Here is an 18702-nt window from a genome sequence, read left to right as displayed (position 1 = left end):
CCTTTTGACCTCTTCCACTTTCAACCCATCTGCTGAATTTTGCATGTGAGAGAACTGCATCTCCCTGGAAGGCAATCGTTGCTGTTTCTCTTTTGATACCTCCTTACTCTGTTCTACTCTCACCTGTTCCACTGAAACCCAGATTCTAAAATATAATCATAGGGTCAACTTTCTAGCTTGAAAACTGGCTTAGGATTTTCTTTATCCTACAAGGGGCAACCAAGTAGCTGAAATAAACAGAGAAAAACTCATTATCAGGAGGGCTTAACAGAGATCTATACAGAAGTGTAGACTAAAAGAATAGGAAAGGATATCCCAGCTGGTGAGACCAAGTGTAGCAAGTGCTTGGAGCTGAGAACTGAACATGTTTAGATATCAAGAGATCAACCTGCCCAGTTGGAATAAAATGTATTTGGGATTCATGGAGAGAAGATAGAACGTTAGGCAAAGACAAACTTATTGAACAACCAACTAGACGATATTCATGTTTCAAGAATATTAGTCCTGCAATCTGTTGGCTGGGATCCAGGGGAGGGTGGCTTTAGGTATGAAGACTACCTAAAAAGAATTTCCAGATATGTAAGTAAGAAGTCCCTGGAGCAATATGCCAACAGAGGGAATGAAAAGAAGGTTCCTAGAAGATACAGATAAAACACTCACTTATCACTTGGTGGTGGATGAAAAATAAGACAATGTCAGTAACTAAAGCTTGGGACTGAGGTTCCTGGGAAGAGAGTGGTACCCATGGGTGAGTGAGTGAGATGTGGACCGATTTCAAGTGTTATGCATTGGGAGCCTTAAGTGACAGAAAGAAATAAGTGAAGATGTATAGCAATCTGTGCTACATATGCCATTAGGATTCAGTGATAGATACGGAGTCTGTTACTCTAGATCTATCAACGTAGAAGTGAAAGCTTTGAAGACGAACACTGAGGAAATAAAATCCAGCCATGAGAAAGACCCATACTGGTCTTTCATCTAATGTTGATGTTACATTTCTCTCACTTACACAATACCCCATCGAAAGGTGAGATGCATTTATCTGTCTCTTCATCCTTCCATCCCTCTATTTCCTAGACCATTATTATATCCAGCAAGTACTGATGGTCAGCTATGGGCCAGCACTCCAGTAGATGCCGTGGAAATAATCAGAGGTGATACACTATTTGAATAATCAGCATGCATTAGGCACCAACCAGTTAGAACAGACAAATGCTGTGGCACTGAGCACAGTCCCAGGGGACCATTAAACCTTTAGTTCTGGATCAAGGGTAAATGCAAGGAAGCAGAACATATGGAACGGCAGGGAATAGAGGACACTCTGGGGCTTGAGACAGTAGCAATTTATCAATCAGAGTCTTAATTGATCTATAACAGCTAAGTATCAGCCTAGGTACAAGGACAGACAATTCTGACTTAGCCCCTGTATTTATAAGGCTGCTAGTCTAAAGCCATCCTATACAACAATACAGTAGCAGGTTACAAGCCACATGTTCTTAAATTAATGAACTCTCCTGACACAAAGAAATGATAAATATTTGAGATGATAGATAGGCTAACTACACTGACCTGATTACTACACAGCATATGTATAGAAACATCACTATGTACCCCATGAATATGTGCAATTATTATTTGTCAATTAAAAATAAAGTAACACATTTATGTTACTTTAAATAACATGATGGCTCATGCCTGTAATCCCAGCACATTGGGAGGCTGAGGTGGGAGGACCACCTAAGGTCAGGAGTTTGAGACCAGCCTGGCCAACATGGCGAAACCCAGTCTCTACTAAAAATGCAAAAATGAGCTGGGCATGGTGGTGGGTGCCTGTAATCCCAGCTACTTGGGAGGCTGAGGCAGGAGGATTGCTTGAACCCGGCAGGTAAAGGTTGTAGTGAGCTGAGATCGTGCCACTGCACTCCAGCCTAGGTGACAGAGTGAGGCTCTGTCCCATAAATAATTATAATAACAACAGTAAAGTAACAGATGTTTTTAAATAACATTTTTTCAAAAACCACTTAGTTTTCAGTTAGTTTTCAGGTGTAATAGTCACATTTCAAGTGTTCAATTGCTCCATCTGGCTGGTGGTTACCATATTGAATAGCAGAGATAAAGAATTCCTTATCTATTCTCTTAGCAGGGTTAACTATGTAAGGTGATACGTATTTTAAGTAGCTTGATTGTAGTAATCATTTCACAAGGGATACGTACATTAACATGTCTCATATATACCTTAAATCTATGCAATTTTTAAAAATTAAATTGTATTTTTATTTCAATACTTTTGGGGTACAGGTGGTTTTTGGTTAAGTGGATAAGTTCTTTAGTGGTGATTTCTGAGATTTTGGCTCACCGCCACCCAAGCAACTCATAACCCAAGCAGTGTACACTCTGCACTCTACCCAATACTTAGAAAACCTCCCAGTTTTCAGGAAATGCTGAAGCCTGAGCTTCAAAGACATGAAAAGATAGATGTGGCATGTAGAGAATTAGAGATGGAATTTCCTTGATTATGAGGAACAAACGCTGCAAGTCTTATCTCCTGTGTGACACAAGCATTAGCTGATCAGGGTTACGCTAAGTCATTCTGATGTAACTAACAGCTAATACACCATTGTTCTAGTTCTTTCTATCTCCGCCTCCTTCTTCTTCTTTGTACCCTCAACCTCCTGCCAACCTTCCCCCTCTGAGTCACCAAAGCCCATTATATTATGACTATGCTTTTGAAATAGATGCAATTCTTACTTGTCAATAATACCTCATTAAGACTTGGAGAAAAAAAATATATTCCTATAATCACAGAAATGGTGTATTGGATAACACCAGACCAAAGAAAAAGAAAAAAATAAAGTTTGCACAATTAATTAATGATAAGCGTGATGCAGCATGCCATGGGATTTTTAACCTGACGGGAAAATAGAGATCCAGGAAGCCTTCTCTTGGAAGTTAAATTTTCAAGTTGTAGAAAATGATGCTGAGGCTTAAGTTCCACCACCGACTCTGCTACTATAAGCTTTCTGTGACTTTCCTCTTAGCACACAGATAACAACAAAGGGATGTGGAGAGCTAGAAAAAGATGCTGCTTCCTGGGAGCTCACTCTCTTACAACATGTGCATTGGCCAATCTGTTCTTCTAGACCTGTCAAAGTAGAAGTGAAAGCTTTGAGGAAGAATATTGAAGGAATAAAAACCAACTATTAGAAAGACCCATACTGGTCTCTTGTCTAAGGTCAATGCTGTCTTTCTCCCATTTACACAATACTCCATCAGGAGTCAAGATGCACTCATCTACCTATTCAGCTTTCCATTCTTGTACCTGTTTGACTATCATTATATCCTGCAGGTACTGATGGTTTACCAGCACTACAGTAAATGCTATGGGTATCGTCAGAGGTGATATACTATTGAACAATCAGCACTCAAAAGGGTCCCGATGCAAACGAAACATTCTGGAAAAAAATTAAACAAGAATAACCAAATTTTGGAAGCAGGAAATGAAAATTAATTTTCTGAAGCCAATGGAGACATCAAAACCCTGATTCAGACTAAAATACGGCATTCTTCCCAACATCAGCCCAGGTCCAGTATCAGCCATGAACAAATTCCAACTATTAAGTCATCATTCCTGCTAAAATCCTGCAACAGAGTGCAGCAATTTCTCCACCAGCATGTATCCAACATGTTATGGGTGAAGAGCACACAAAACCCAGGTATGTGGCCAGCTCAGATGTCAAATCATTTGCCTTCCTGATAACCAGGCGATGTCCCAGAACTCAGTGTTTGTTCCAGGGGAAGTGACTGCTTAGTCTTGGAAGTGGATTGAGGTTCACTGGACCAGAGAAGCTGCAATCCCAGGCACAGTTTGGAAATCTACTAGATACACTGAGAGGAGCCAGTACCCATAAACCTCCCCAATGAGGCATCTTGCCATTTCTTCCTTTCTAAAATGATTTGTTTCAAAAAAAATTATATCTGCTCACTGGTTTAGAGCAGTAGATTAATACTTTTTTATGTCTCTCTTTAGACGGCAGTTGTAGATACGGAAATACCATATCCATAGACAAATTAACATGAGCTCCCTTACATCCCTGTACTAATAATCTTAGGGACCACAGCCTCCCTTAGGTTAGAAGTTTCAATCCCAATGCAGGTTTGGAACAGGAATTTCTTTCAGAGAAGCAGCAATTTGAATCATGTTCAAAAGACAGAGGAATGAGAAGGTCGTGTATGATCTGAAAACCCATCCTTGAAACCTTTTGTCCTCCATCCCTCCCCTCCCTGCCCCAGCACTAACAAAGGCATCAAGGAGAAAGACGCTGCTTGAAACAGAAAAAGATCAAGTAACAAGCATATTTAACTTTACACTAAATAGATTTGAATAGACTTCATGCCAAACAGCCCCCTCCTTTTTTCTTACAAAACCTCCCAGTTTTCAAGAAAGGCTGAAGCCTGAACTTCAAAGGCATGAAAAGAGAGATGTGGCATATAGGGAATTAGAGATGGAATTTCCTTTATTATTAGGAACAAAAGCTGCGAGTCTAATCTCCTGTGTGATACAAGCGTTAGCTGATCAGGGTTACACTAAGTCATTCTGATGTAGCTAACAGCTAATACACAGTCTTTTTAGTTCTTTCTATCTCCGCCTCCTTCTTCTCTGCATTTGAATATGCAAATTCCAGGACAATAGAAAGAGTCCTGCAACCCCAATGAGGGCAAAATAATTCCCTTTGATCAGCCTCTTCCAGGCCTGGAGTCCCACGGCCTCCAATTCTACCTGCTCCTTTATGACATGGGCTGATATTTGATGTATCAAATTATACTCCAGCACTTTCAGAAGTAGAACCTCCTAAGAAATTCTGCATTCCTATGAAGGAAGCTACATCTTGAAAAATAAATATTTCTTTCAGCTAGCCTTTTAAAATTTTGATATTTATTGTTAAATTATTACAGATTTCTTCCTAAAACAAGGTATTACCCATAAAACTATTGCAGAGGAGGGCCGATATCAGAGACTTTGTGAAGGTGCTACTCCAAATGCTAGAGTGTATATGGAGTGTATAATTTTTTTTTATATGTATATATAAAAAAAAGAGCACTGAGAAAATTGGACAAAATACTGCTAGCTTCACCAAAAATAAAGTCCTTGCATGCAATGAGAAAGGCAGAAAGCGGAAAAATGCTTACTTGCTGAAAACAAATGAAATTTCTAAAATGTACCCCAGCATCTTAAAGTACACAATTTTTTTTGCAGTAATTTTTATATCATAGTCACGTATTCCAGCTCAAAAAGAGCAAATGAATTGTTCTTAAACGCCTCAAGAAATACATGCTCTCAGTAACTAATCTGTGCTTGCTGGCATTTCTTTCTACTTTACAGGGTCATGTGACTCAGAAGGGGGACAGAATGTCTCCTGATGAGAAAACCTTAGGGGGGGAAAAAATAAACCACAAACACATTTTATTTTAATCCCCAGCTAATAAAGGCACAGTTAACCCACTGATAACCTCACACATTTCCCAGGTTCACTGGGGAGGGAGGGCTAAAGGAGGGTAGTTCTACCTTGCAGACCCTCTTCTCATCTCTGGTACAATAGCGCAGAAGGGAAAGACATAGGCAGGCAGCAAAGTTTTTGTAACAACTTCAAACCTGCAGAAAAGAGCTTTTCATAGAGAACAGGATCAAAGACATGGATATATTTATGGAATGAATGTTCGAAATGGGTTGCACTTACTGAATGCTGAGTCCGATCAAGGAAGTTGTAAGTTCCACTTGCATGAGTTCTTTGACCAGTTTCCTAAAGAAGAAAAGGGGGAACGACTTTAGTATCAAGAAATGTATTCTTTAATTCTGTCCACACTTTTTCTGTCATAGTAATATAGACCAACCTCCAAAATAGGTTCTGACTATACTGTGAATTTAACAGCAATAATGGTGATGATGAGGATGAAAATGATTCAGTTCTTCAATATATTTTCATTACATCCTCTCGGATTCCGGTAAAGAAGGTGTTATTATCTTCTCTATTTCATAAGAGGAAACTGAGGCCCAGACAGCTCCCACAGTTCACAAGACGTTCATGTACATCGTGAACCCTGAATTTGAACTCGGGCAAGTAGACACCAAGCTTGGAAGCACTCTACTGTATTCTTCTCTTACACCATGAGTTCCTGTCACAGGAGGTGTTCAAGGGAAGACTGGAGGTTGACATTTCAGATATATCATTGTGGATTTTATTCCTGGGAATTAGCTTGGATGAAAGGAATTCTAAATTTCCTTTCAACTCTAGAACTGCAGGTCTATAATGCTGATTCAGGTGATACTTAAAGTTCCAATACAGAAATGATTTAATTTTGCAATGAGTAGTATTATGATATAAGGTATCCCAGGAGTAATAAATTCCATAAATATGGCTATCATCACCCAATCAGAGGGAGTAAGATTCATGTTCATTGATATTTAAATAAACCAAATATCACCTGAACTGCAAATGGTCATTATAATCTCCTATAGTTCAGTGAGTTGAAAGACAGGTCATCTCCTATCAGAAAAACCAAGATTTCTGGTAGATCTGAAAGACGTTTATGACATCCTATACCCAAGGGGGTTGGGATACTGACTTGTTTCCTCTCTGGGGAAAAACTTAAGTGGCAGAGATGGGACTGCTTTGTAGGGTTCTAGAATCCTGATCCATTGCTCACTGAATTACTCTTGTAAAGTAGCAATACAATTTACACCAAGACTCAATACAATTCACAAGATTTAGAGGTAAATTTAAAACATTATTTGCAGATATGTTTAGACAATATACCACCTTCCCTAATGTGATAGGTATATCTAGATATATAGATATACAGATATACATATCTGTATGTATACATACTTATAAATGAAGATTACGTATGTGTATGTATATGGATATATATGTGTGTGTGTAGTCTTCACATTTGGTGAGTCCCCTCGTGTTGATAAATTACAATACCTAAGAACCTCAAGTGACTTCAAAATACTGGAAAGAGGGGGGATCTGCAGAGAGACCCAAGAATAGATACAGCTATTAAGTGGTTGAAATGGTGGTGATAGTATTTGCCCTTCAACAGCCTTTTGCTTTGCATTTTGATGTCTTCAGTTTCTTTCAACTAATAAAAATGAGCAATCTCATGGGCTAGTGCCAACAAATGGCAATGATGCACTCATTCATCCACACATCTATCTATCCATCCATCCATCCATCCATCCATCCATCATCCACCCACCTATCCACCTACCCATCCACCCACCCATTCACCCATCCACCCATCTACCCATTCACCCATCCATCCATCTACCCACCCATCCACCCACCTATCCACCCAGAGACCCATCGATCCATCCATCCATCCATCCATCCATCCATCCATCCATCCATCCATCCATCCATCCACCCACCCACCCACCTACCCATTCATCCATCAGTCCTCCCACCCACCCACCCATCTATCTATCTATCCATCCATCCACCCACCTACCCATCCATCTGTCTTTCCAATCATCCTTGGCTTCACTACCTTCTAGCTTTGTGACCATGGTCAAGTCACTCAACCTTTCTTTGTCTCAGTTTCTTCATCATTAAAATGGAATAAACAGTATCTGCCTCAAGGAATTCAGGTGAATATTAAAAGCTAATATTTGTAAAACACTTAGCATTGTGCCTGGCACAAAGTCCGTGCTTTTTAAAAGTTTACTGTTCATTAAGCCTTTTAAATGTCAGGTAGTGTCGCCCTGGTGCCCACAGTCCAGTGGGGAAGATAGACAGATCTTCATCGGGGACACTGGGAAAGCCTCCATCAAGGAAGTGGCAATGGAGCTGACATCGTAAAGGTGAGAAGTGGAAGAACATGATTTGGGAAGAATGGTTAGAATAGTTAGAATATAAATAGTCAAAATACATGGTTCTCATCTATAAATTCACAGTATGCCTCCACTGCAGGATTATCTGAGTCCTAATAATCATAGTAGTTGTAGTTTCATTGAATCCATACTACATCCCAAACTTCATATAGAAATTTGCATGCATCCTCTCATTTATTAAAAATGATAGCTACCATGGTCAGGTTCAACCTTTTCAGCTCCTACCCCCTCTTTCCTGTGACTTCCTCTATCTCCGAACACATCCTTACATTCTAAGATCCAGCTAAATCAAATACTTAAGACACAATGCACTAGTATTCCTTTAGCCCTTTGATTACAACCTTCTCTCATCCTAAACTGCCCTTTACCCGGCCCCATTTGAACTCATGGAAGGTCTTGAGTCTTCAGACTTGAACATCTACCCAAGCGTGTTCTCTGTAGCTTTCATTGACCCTTCCAGTGGGCCTGAATTTTAGGGGAGGTCCCTATGGCCATTCACATATTCTTCTATTAGAAGCAGAATTATACATCCTTGTAACTTTTTGTGGACTTGCCCTACCCAGGCTGTGAGTTTCTGGAAGGCAAGGGCAATGTTTAATTCAACACTGTAACTTTGTAGTCTGGGACAAGGCCCCTTATGTACTGCTCACTACACTGGGTAGCCTAAGAAGTGATTTCTCCTTGCCCCAGAGGGTTACAGCACCAAGAAAGGACATTGACCTTCATTCCAGAAAGAGGTTTCTCTGAGCAACAGGGCCTTCTCTGGTGCTACCGTACTTGGTACCCAGATAACGACATTTAATTTCATGTTCATGTGAGTCCAAACCCACACCTTTACATCTGTTTTTAATCCAACCTGCAGTTGAAATGAATTTTATAGCCCCCTCCTTTCCACTAATAAGAATCTGTCAAGTCCTTTAGGGGGATTATGTTATAAAAACAGAGGCTGAGAACCATTGTTATAAAGTGAGAACAGAAATGATCATTAACAATAGCCCCAGACAGCAAGAAAACCCTAATATGCTCTCTAGAGTTCCAGAGGAGTGATAGTGTTATTTTTTTCTTTTTAACTAAGATTGTTCAGAGTTTGCAATTACTCTTGCAAACTACATGAAAAGCCATTTGCGACCAGGAAGAATCTCGGCTCCCAGTGGAATTGGGCAGAATTTTCATTGTACCAAGACTACATGAGAGCTAAAGAGCTGTGAGTGAAGGAAACTCAGAGGACACTGGAACTAAGTCAGGCAGAATGAAGGTGAATGCTCAGTTCATGCATTAGCTACCTTCACCTCTGCACTCCATCCAAATGGATGCACAAAATAGCAAACCGATTATTTCCAAAACACTGGTGTTGATGACCCTTGGACAGCTAGAATGTAGTTTAAGTTTCTAACTCTGACTGTCTGAACAGGGCTGGCTACTGCAGCGTTTCTGTTTCCATAGACTCTGCCATCAACTGCTTCATAGACTTCCCCAGGCGATGACTGCAATGCCATCTCCTCCTGCCTCCAGGCTTGCACCCCATGCAGGGCAAGCAGTGTGATCCTTACAAAATGTAAATGTGACCGTGTCACTTAATCGTTTAAATCCTACACTACTGGCTTCCCATTTCATTCCAAACCTACCTTACCCCTGACATCCTTAATGATTTGCTCCTGGACACAGCTCCAGCCTTATTTATTTATTAGTGAGAAGGTCACACTTCCCCCCCGGTTCTGGGTACCAGCGCCATGGACTTTCCCATTCTGGACCCATTTCCTTTCCCGTTCACTCCCCACCTGCCACAGGGACGCCTTGCATGCTATGCCTGCCTTTGACTGGCGATACTCTTAGCACCTAATTAACCCCAATGCATTGCTGCTTCCTGATGGAACCCTCCGACTGCATGGCTTTAAGAGCCCACCATCCTTTCTTCATAGCCCATATCCCAGCTCTCGTTTTGCATCCAATTAAAAATTATTTTTAAAAGTTATTTGATGAAAACTTGCCCATCTCGCCAGCATGTTAGTTAGCTCCATGAGGGTGGGAGCTGTGTGGGTTTTGCTCACCATTTTAACTCTGATCACAATGCCATGGATATGGCAGACATTCAACAAATACTTACCCAAGGAAGAAAAGATGGAAGGTAGAGAAACAGGGAGGGAGGAAGGAAGGAACGAAGGAACTATCGGCTTAGTCATCCTATGGCTAATTTTAGAAACACTCAGCCTCCCCAGAAGTCATTTCCTTCCCCCATCTCTGTCTAGCATAGTGCCAGAAATTGGGTCTGAAGCGCATGATCCTGGCTCCATTAGTAAGTGCTATGTTGAGAAGAGACGAAACCTCACCCTATCTAGGTTCAATTTTCTCCTAGGAATTTGCAAGGCACACTTAAGTTTCACCAGTAACTGTGGGGTCACTGTTCTCTGCCACGTGTGCAGAAAAAAGCAAAAGTTGCAATGAGGAGAGAGAAGAAGAAGAGAGTAGAAGGGCCATGGAGGAGGGTTTTGGGGCTGGAGGGTAAGGGTTGCCTTGTTTCCTGATCACACAGCAGTTCAGAAATGGTGGTCCCTCCTGGGACTGGGCACGCCGCCTGACTTTTAGTGCTGAAACTTGCTTCTGTGCCGTGTAAGAAACATGCCCATTTATTGAGTGAACGTGAATGGGTTTCTGTTGTTAGCAAACAATGCAATTATGTATAAGATCATTTCAGAGGGTGGTGCCTCACCTAAGTTGGGATTTTGTACCCACCCTGCAGGCAGAGAAGCAAACTGTATCTTAATCATATCAGGGACTGTGATTGCATACACGCTCTCCAAGCCTCACAGCAGCCCCTGACCTCATTCAGGTGTCTGGCATTTAACTGTCCTTTAAAGGATCCTGAAGCTGAACCAGCAAACTGCCCAAGGTTGCCTGGTACCACTCAGGGATTATGATACGCGATTCCTGGTGGTAGAGAGGTTAATGCCCATCACACCTGGGATGGGAGAAGTGAACTACGACAGGAAGTGCACTGAAGCCTCCTGAGACTGGAGGTAGAGGGCTTCCCCATGGGAATCCAGTGACTCCCAGCCACATAACAGGAAGCTACTTAGCAGTAACCATTACTGCAGTCGGGGTATCTGACTGACCTCAGTCTGCCATGCAGAAGATTCATGCGTCCCTGGATTCATTGCAGGATCACTGTACCCTGAGCTCCAGCCTCAGAAGCAATACGTAATGTTACTGTAAACCTGTGGTTCCTTTTCTAAGGACAGCCTTGGGTCAAAGCACCACCTTTCCCTGCCATCAGATGTAGACATTTCACACAGTGAGGACAGCATGGAATATCCTTTGACTTCAGGAGCGGAGTCTCCAACATCATCTCCTTTTGCTTCCCATCCCATCCCCACATCAGATGCTTGACCTCTGTGACAAGCATTCCCCAAAGAGAGATTCTTTTTCTCCCTTTATATTTGTTGAGTGAGCTGAACAAGAACAAAACCCCAAAGCCAATAGTTCCTTTTTTTTTTTTTTTTTTTTTGGAGACAAGAGTCTCACACTGCCACCCAGGCTGGAGTGCAGTGGCATGATCTCGGCTCACTGCAAGCTCCGCCTCCCAGGTTGACGCCATTCTCCTGCCTCAGCCTCCCTAGTAGCTGGGATTACAGGTGCCCGCCACCATGTCCAGCTAATTTTTTGTATTTTTAGTAGAGACGGGTTTCACCATGTTGGCCAGGGTGGTCTCGAACTCCTGACCTTGTGATTTGCCCATCTCAGCCTCCCAAAGTGCCGGGATTACAGGTGTGAGACACCGCACCCAGATAAGCCAACAGTTCTAAACTAAAATGAAATGTCCTAGCATCTCTGATATGGCCGTGCCTAGGCACTACATGTTTCCTGTATCTGGGATTCTTTGTTCTGTTTGTTTTAAACGACTGGTAAATGTGCACCTGTTCTTCACAGCGTCAGAGAGTCCTCACTGACTTCCCGAGCACAATGGCTCATGCCCTCTTCCCCGCTCTTGGAAACCAATTAGGGTCTCCATACACTCATCATTGACAGACGTCTGTCTCTACATCTGTCTTCTCTATTGGAGTGGCAGCACCTCAAAGCATCAGGCTGTGCCTAGTCATATTCATGAGAGACAGTACAGTTTGACAAGTGATTTGACATCCTACAGGTTTCAGACAGAGATTTGATTTCAAAATCAGTTCTCTCATTAGTTCTGGGCAAGCTGCTTGACCACTTGGAGCTTCAGTTTTTTTATCCATAGAATGGGTATAATAATACCCACCTCAGAGGGTTGACGTGAGGACACTACAACTGAATTACCTGGCACTACTACCAAATACATATTTCTCAAGCCAAAGAGCCAAGAGCTATGCCTACTTCTTCAACAACAGTTCTTTCAATAAACAAAGTCTTATTGTGCTTTGCAAAATTTTGCCAAGGCGATAAGATCATCCAGATGACTTTCAGCATAGCCCAGTGTCATAAGTCATCACGGCACCTGCCACATAGTAAGTGCTCATTGAAGAGTCCTAAAAATAAGGAACCAATGAAGCTCTTCTCTCACTGATCACATACAATTGTAGCCGCTATCCCAAGGTTTATATGTGGCTTATGCTGTTTAAAGGCAATAAGCGGCTGGCTGTGGTGGCTCACGCCTGTAATCCCAGCAGTTTCGGAGGCTGAGGAGGGCGGATCACAAGGTCAGGAGTTCGAGACCAGCCTGGCCAATATGGTGAAACCTTGTCTCTACTAAAAATACAAAAATTAAAAAAAATACAAAAATACAAAAATACAAATAATATAGGCACATGGTGGCAGGCATCTATATTCCCAGCTCCTTGGGAGGCCGAGGCAGGAGAATCGCTTGAACCCGGGAGGCAGAGGTTGCAGTGAGCTGAGATCGTGCCACTGCACTCCAGCCTGGGTGACACAGCAAGACTCTGTCTCAAAATAACAATAATAATACTAAAGTCAATAAGCATCATTGCATTTGCAATAAACAAGTGCATTAAACATTGCACTTAAAAGCAATTAGTCTTTCTGCTCCTTTTAATTTGGCTTCATTTGCCCATTCAACAAGGGCTTAGGTATAGTCTCTGGGTCTGCTTCATGGAAGGGTTCCTCCCAGCCTGCCTCTGTAGGGAAGCAAACTTCTCCCCGAAGCTCCAGGGACCTCCGAGAGACTAACAATATTACACCCCACACACCGCCTCCCTTTGAGCCTTATTGTTGGTGTGTTTAATTTCCTGTCTTGGCCTTACAGGAGATTTCTAATGTTTGGGCTGTAGGGTATGTTCTGATTAAAAATAATCCTCCCAATTATGGGCTGGCATGGGCCTCCTGTCAGGCGCACTCTGCCACCAGCTCCGCTTCCCTGTCAGCAATAATTGTGTCTGCAGTGCCTAACTGTAAATGAAAACCCAAGGGGCAAGTTTGGGTCCCTGGTTCCTGGGCCGCGCCGGATCTTTTAATTTGCACTGTCTGTCAAAAGGATGCAACTGTGTGTACTCCAAAGAAATCCTCAGTCTCTCAGATTCAAGGCCAGAGAGAGAAGAGGTACCACAGCCTTCTCAGAGAAATTGCATTTGAACCTGCCAGAGATAACAGGGTGTGTGTAAGGCAACGAGGCTCTTTTTAGTTGGCTCCAAAATTTAGCTAGACCCAGTATGAAAAGGGAAGCTGAACTCCAGGGAAATTTCAAGGTATATTTATATTATTTCTCCACCAAGTACATAAGACAGGCCATTGAATTCAAAACAGGTGAACGCAATGGTTTGAAAGCAAATATACACGTGAGACCTGATTATTTCAATCTCTATAAAATTAAAACTTCCTGGGTATACGGTGAGAGGAGAGAGGTAAGTCTTTTCAACTGGGAAATATCATCAAGGTATTCCTGTATAAGCAGAGAGATGTGCCTCTGGCCGGGCTCGGACTAGGCACTTGAAATATGCTGTAGAGTTTAAAAAGTGGCACAGGGAGACAGCTACCGAGTACAGTTGTTTTAGGAGTGATAGTGGGGTAATACTTTTGGTGTTCCTCTACATCCCCCATATCTGTTTTTCTAAGAACGCACCTGCTATTCCAGACAGTATTTGCATCTCTTATTCCACAACTGGTCGAATATCCTGCTCCTTGCATAAATAGGGGATGCAATTTATGCATCCAGTGCATACCAAATGCAACACCAATGCATTTCCCCAAGAAACTGCCTCTCCGGCTCAGCCTAGCTCCAAGAGGCTTCTTTTACTTACGACATACATTTCAGTGACTAAGTCATCCAGGTAAAACCTACTCAGAGCCACAGGAGCAGGATGTTCAGGTGCAGGCAACCCTGTCAGTCAGCAAACTACGGTCCACGAGTCAAGTCAACACACAGCCAGTATTTTTATTAAACAAAATGTTTCTCGGCCAGGCGCAGTGGCTCAAGCCTGTAATCCCAGCACTTTGGGGAGCTGAGACGGGCAGATCACGAGGTCAGGAGAACGAGACCATCCTGGATACCACGGTGAAAACCCGTCTCTACTAAAAATACAAAAAAATTAGCCGGGCGTGGAGGTGGGCACCTGTAGTCCCAGCTACTCGGGGGGCTGAGGCAGGAGAATGGCCTGAACCTGGGAGACGGAGCTTGCAGTGAGCCGAGATGGTGCCACTGCACTCCAGCCTGGGCAACTGAGCGAGACTCCACCTCAAAAAAAAATAAATAAATAAATAAAAGTTTCTCTGGGATGCAGTCATGTGCATTAATTTATGAAAGTGTTATCTAAGATTGCTTTCATGCCACAAAAGCGAAGCGGAACAGATGATCCAACATGTGGCTTGCAAGCTCAAGAACATGGATTCACACACAGAGCCACAAGGATCTACATTAGAAATAAGCAAATAATAATCACAATCCAAATAAATAAATATGGAAATAACATAGATGACAATGTATAGGATGTGCAAATAGCAATCCAAATATATAAATATACAATGTAAATGATTATAGTTTATAAAAATATGTAAATAACATTCCAAATAATTATGTAAATAATATAAATTATCATTTATAAAAATAGGTAAATAACAACCTAAATAAATACATAAATGGATAAATGATTATAAAATATGTAAATAACAATCCAAATAAACTTATATAAATATGACTACCATTTATAAAAATATGTAAATAACCTAAATATATAAATGATAATTTATAAAAATATGCAAATAACCTAAATGTATGAATGGTTACAATGTATAAAAATATATAAATAACAATCCAAATAAATATATAAATATAAATTATCATTTATAAAAACATATAAGTAATAATTCAAATAAATATATAAATAATATAATTATAATCGACATAAATATGTAAATAACAATCCAAATAAACATATAAATAACACAATCATCATGTATAAAATATAGAAATAATTATCGAAATAGAGAAATATATAACATAAATGAGTATAATTTATAAAAATACATAAATAATCTAAAGATATACATAATATAAATATTATCATTTATAAAAATATATAGTTAAAACTCATTATGTATTATTTAGATTGTGATATCATTTTATATATTATATATTATTAAATGATATTGCATAATGACTTCATATATTAAATGTTATATGACATTTGTATATGTATTTAGATCAATTAGAAATAAAAAATTTAGTATAAATAAGAAACTATTTCTTATCCATTTAGTCTTGGACAATATTAACAGCTATAATGATGATTATTATCCAACACCAAGTATTTACCATGTACTAGGCACTTTACTTGCAGAAGCCCCTCTAAGTGCAACCACCACTATTTCTCTTTTGAGGATGACCTGGTAGGCACTTAAGAATGTGAAAGAACTTGCTGCAGGTTTTACCACTAGTCAACAGCAAAGCCAGCATGGAAATCCAGTTCTGTGTGACTCTAAAGTCCTTATGCTGATGTAATATTTAGTCTGCCTCTCCTTTTTTAAAAATAGAGATGTTGTCTGGTTTGACTTTTTGGGTGGCGCCTTTCGGTTCATGTCTAGCAAAAGGAGAGAAGGTATAAGCACCAAGTTCACAAAGCAGCTTCTCTGAAATATCTTCCTTTACCAATCCCACCACGAACCTAGAGAATTCCACGTTTCCACCACTTAAATGGGGGGATTTCGGGTGACCTGTGACATTTCCTTAGAGGTGCGGAGTGCAAGGCACAGTATATCAGAGAAAACGATGACTTTTAATTCCTGCAGACAGATTCTTTTACGTAGAATGATAAAAGACAGGCAGAAATGGATGGCAACTGCTGGCTGATTACGGGTATTGCCCAAAATGGTTTGGGAGATGAAAATGCTCCTTCCCACCACAGTAGAAATGGCCAGTGAGTTCTTCTGACCAAGAAGAATGAGCCTTCTAAGCAAATACTCCAGTTCATGTGAACTGAGTTTACCCAAATCCATCAGTTCTGGAGCTGGCCTGGCACACACTTGCTATTAAGAAGGCCAAGGGATTTCATCCATGAAGAAATCACTAGACTTCTTACATAAAAATGACTCTGACATAAAAGGAGGGCTAATCTCTGCAAAAATCTAATGCAGAAAGTTCCATTCCTCTCAACGCACGGGCGATAATTGAGAGGCCTCAGTGTCTCTTGCAACTTGCCAGGCTCCAGGAGCAGGGCTTGAAGGGAAAGGAGATCCCGTGTGTGGTTTCCATCCATAATTCAACTCTCAGCTCAAATACTGCTTCCTTAGCAAAGTCTCCTCTGATCAGTTCCTGCAGCAAATCTAGGACAGGTTCCCTTGTCACTGCATTTATCTCAGTTATAACTATGCAGCAAAACATAAGCATTTGATTAGTACCTGTCTGTCCCACTAAGCTGAATGCTCCCTTAGGACTCAGACATGGAGCGTTTTGAACCCCACCAAATACTCTGCACTCAACACAGTACCTAGAGCAAAACCAACGCTCTTTAAACATGGGCTCAGCGAAGGAGTGAATAGTTCTAGAAAGAAACCACATGTTTCTCTGCCATCTGAGACCCAGGGGCTTTCATGGACCACCCTGCACTGACAGCTTCTTCTTTAAGCTCAACTTCCTACCTACCTCATGTCCAGCTCCAAAGTGGTCAGTTACAGGACAGACCATGATATTCAGAGGCAAGTGCATACATGAAGACAGAGCTTTGAACTTGGAATTCATACCCACTTAGGTGCAACTGGCAGCTCCAGCATTTGCGAGTTGCGTGACCTTGGGTGAGTTACTGTCCATCTCTGGCCTCAATTATCTAATGCACGAGGTAGAAATAAAAAGTATTATTGTACAGTATTCTCACAATGGCCTCAATTATCTAATGCACGAGGTAGAAATAAAAAGTACTATTGTACAGTATTCTCACAATGATCAAGTGAGGTAATACAGGAAAAAATAAAAAAGGCTGAGAGTGTGACTAGAGTATGTGTTTAAAAAGCTGTACCTACTTGAGTCATACTGAAGTCCTCCCAAACTGAAGAGGGCCTTGAGAGACAAGTAAAAGTGATGGAAATTATTGTGACTTACAGGAACTCAGTAAATATCTATCTGGGAATAATAGGGACATATGCATGTGAATATGCCTAAATAAAGACAATGCCAATAGCAAGAAAATAATAAAAATTAGCAGGAAGAAGAAGGAGGAGGCGGAGCATCTCATGTTTACTCTGTGTCATGCAGTGTGATAAACAAGTTGCATGCAGCATTGCACCGACATCCCTATGGCCTGGGCAGCATTATCTCCAATTCACAGATGAAGTATGATGCCCAGAGAAGGTAAGTAATGGTACGTGTTCTCACTGAGAAGCCACACCTTGAACTGTGGTCTGAATGGCAGTTATGCTATATTTGCTCTCAATGAGAATGGTTCCATCTCAAGTAGACATCACATGCTTATGACTACACAAGGAAGGATTTGGGATAACCTGACAAGGACACTGACGTGCTTTTACAAGAAAGGAGCTCAGATGTGCCGTGGGGCTGTGATGGGCTCTCACACACACAGGAATCTGCCCCATCGTGCATCACCCGTTCCCAACCGATTCACTTTGGCTATTATCCATCATCTCACTAGTTCTGTTGATTGTTGTCATTGGAGAGAGAAATCGTGCAACAGGTTTACAAAGCAATGTCTCTCAGATACAGCAGTTCCTTTATTTATTTATGTATGTATGTATTGATTGATTGATTGATTGATTGAGACAGAGTCTCACTCTGTCACCCAGGCTGGAGTATAGTCAGTGGCATGATCTGGGCTCACTGAAACTTCCACCTCCCTTCTCCTGCCTCAGCATCCTCAGTAGCTGACACCACAGGTGTGCACTACCATGCCCGGCTAGTTTTTGTATTTTTGGTAGAGAGACAGGGTTTCACCATGTTGGCCAGGCTGGTCTCGAACTCCCGGCATCAAGTGATCACCTGCTGCGGCCTCCCAAAGTGCTGGCATCACAGGTAAGCACCACCACGCTGGTGACCAACACAGAAATTCTAAGGAGCATCTCCTCTCTGAGTACATCATTCCCAGCCCTGAATCTCCCCTCCTCAGGCATACAGCTCTGTAGGGAAGAGAGTTCTCCAGATTCCAAGTGCTCTCCTCCTCTGTTAGCAACACCAGGTAGTTTGGGAGCTAAATCCACCAGTTCCAAGGAGGTGGGATGGAGGAGGGATACAGTAATCTGGGAGCTCACAAGAGGGTGTGATGCAGCCAGCTTTATAGAGCCAGTATAAAAAAACACATCATTGGGAATTCATGGAACTTTTGTTCATTAATCGTCTTTTTCTTTTCATTCTTTTTTTTTTTTTTTTTTTTTTTTTTTTTTTT

General features: G+C 41.3%; 1 protein-coding gene across 4 annotated transcripts in view; it reads right to left on the bottom strand.

Moving 5' to 3' along the window:
• Nucleotides 1–18702, bottom strand: part of LOC111551668 (RNA binding protein fox-1 homolog 1) — a 1700664-nt gene that overhangs the window by 1391389 nt on the left and 290573 nt on the right. For all 4 annotated transcript variants that reach the window (XM_026446850.2, XM_023225717.2, XM_023225712.2 and 1 more), the window contains exon 2: nt 5736–5798. Coding sequence is in view for 1 of the 4 variants with exons in the window: in XM_023225709.1 (XP_023081477.1) it covers nt 5736–5798 (63 nt within the window). In the remaining 3 variants the exon portion in view is untranslated. The remainder of the gene's footprint in view (nt 1–5735; nt 5799–18702) is intronic.

This window comes from Piliocolobus tephrosceles, chromosome 17 (assembly GCF_002776525.5).
Source record: "Piliocolobus tephrosceles isolate RC106 chromosome 17, ASM277652v3, whole genome shotgun sequence".
Classification (NCBI taxonomy): Eukaryota; Metazoa; Chordata; class Mammalia; order Primates; family Cercopithecidae; genus Piliocolobus; species Piliocolobus tephrosceles.
This window is presented reverse-complemented; position numbering and strand designations above follow the sequence as displayed.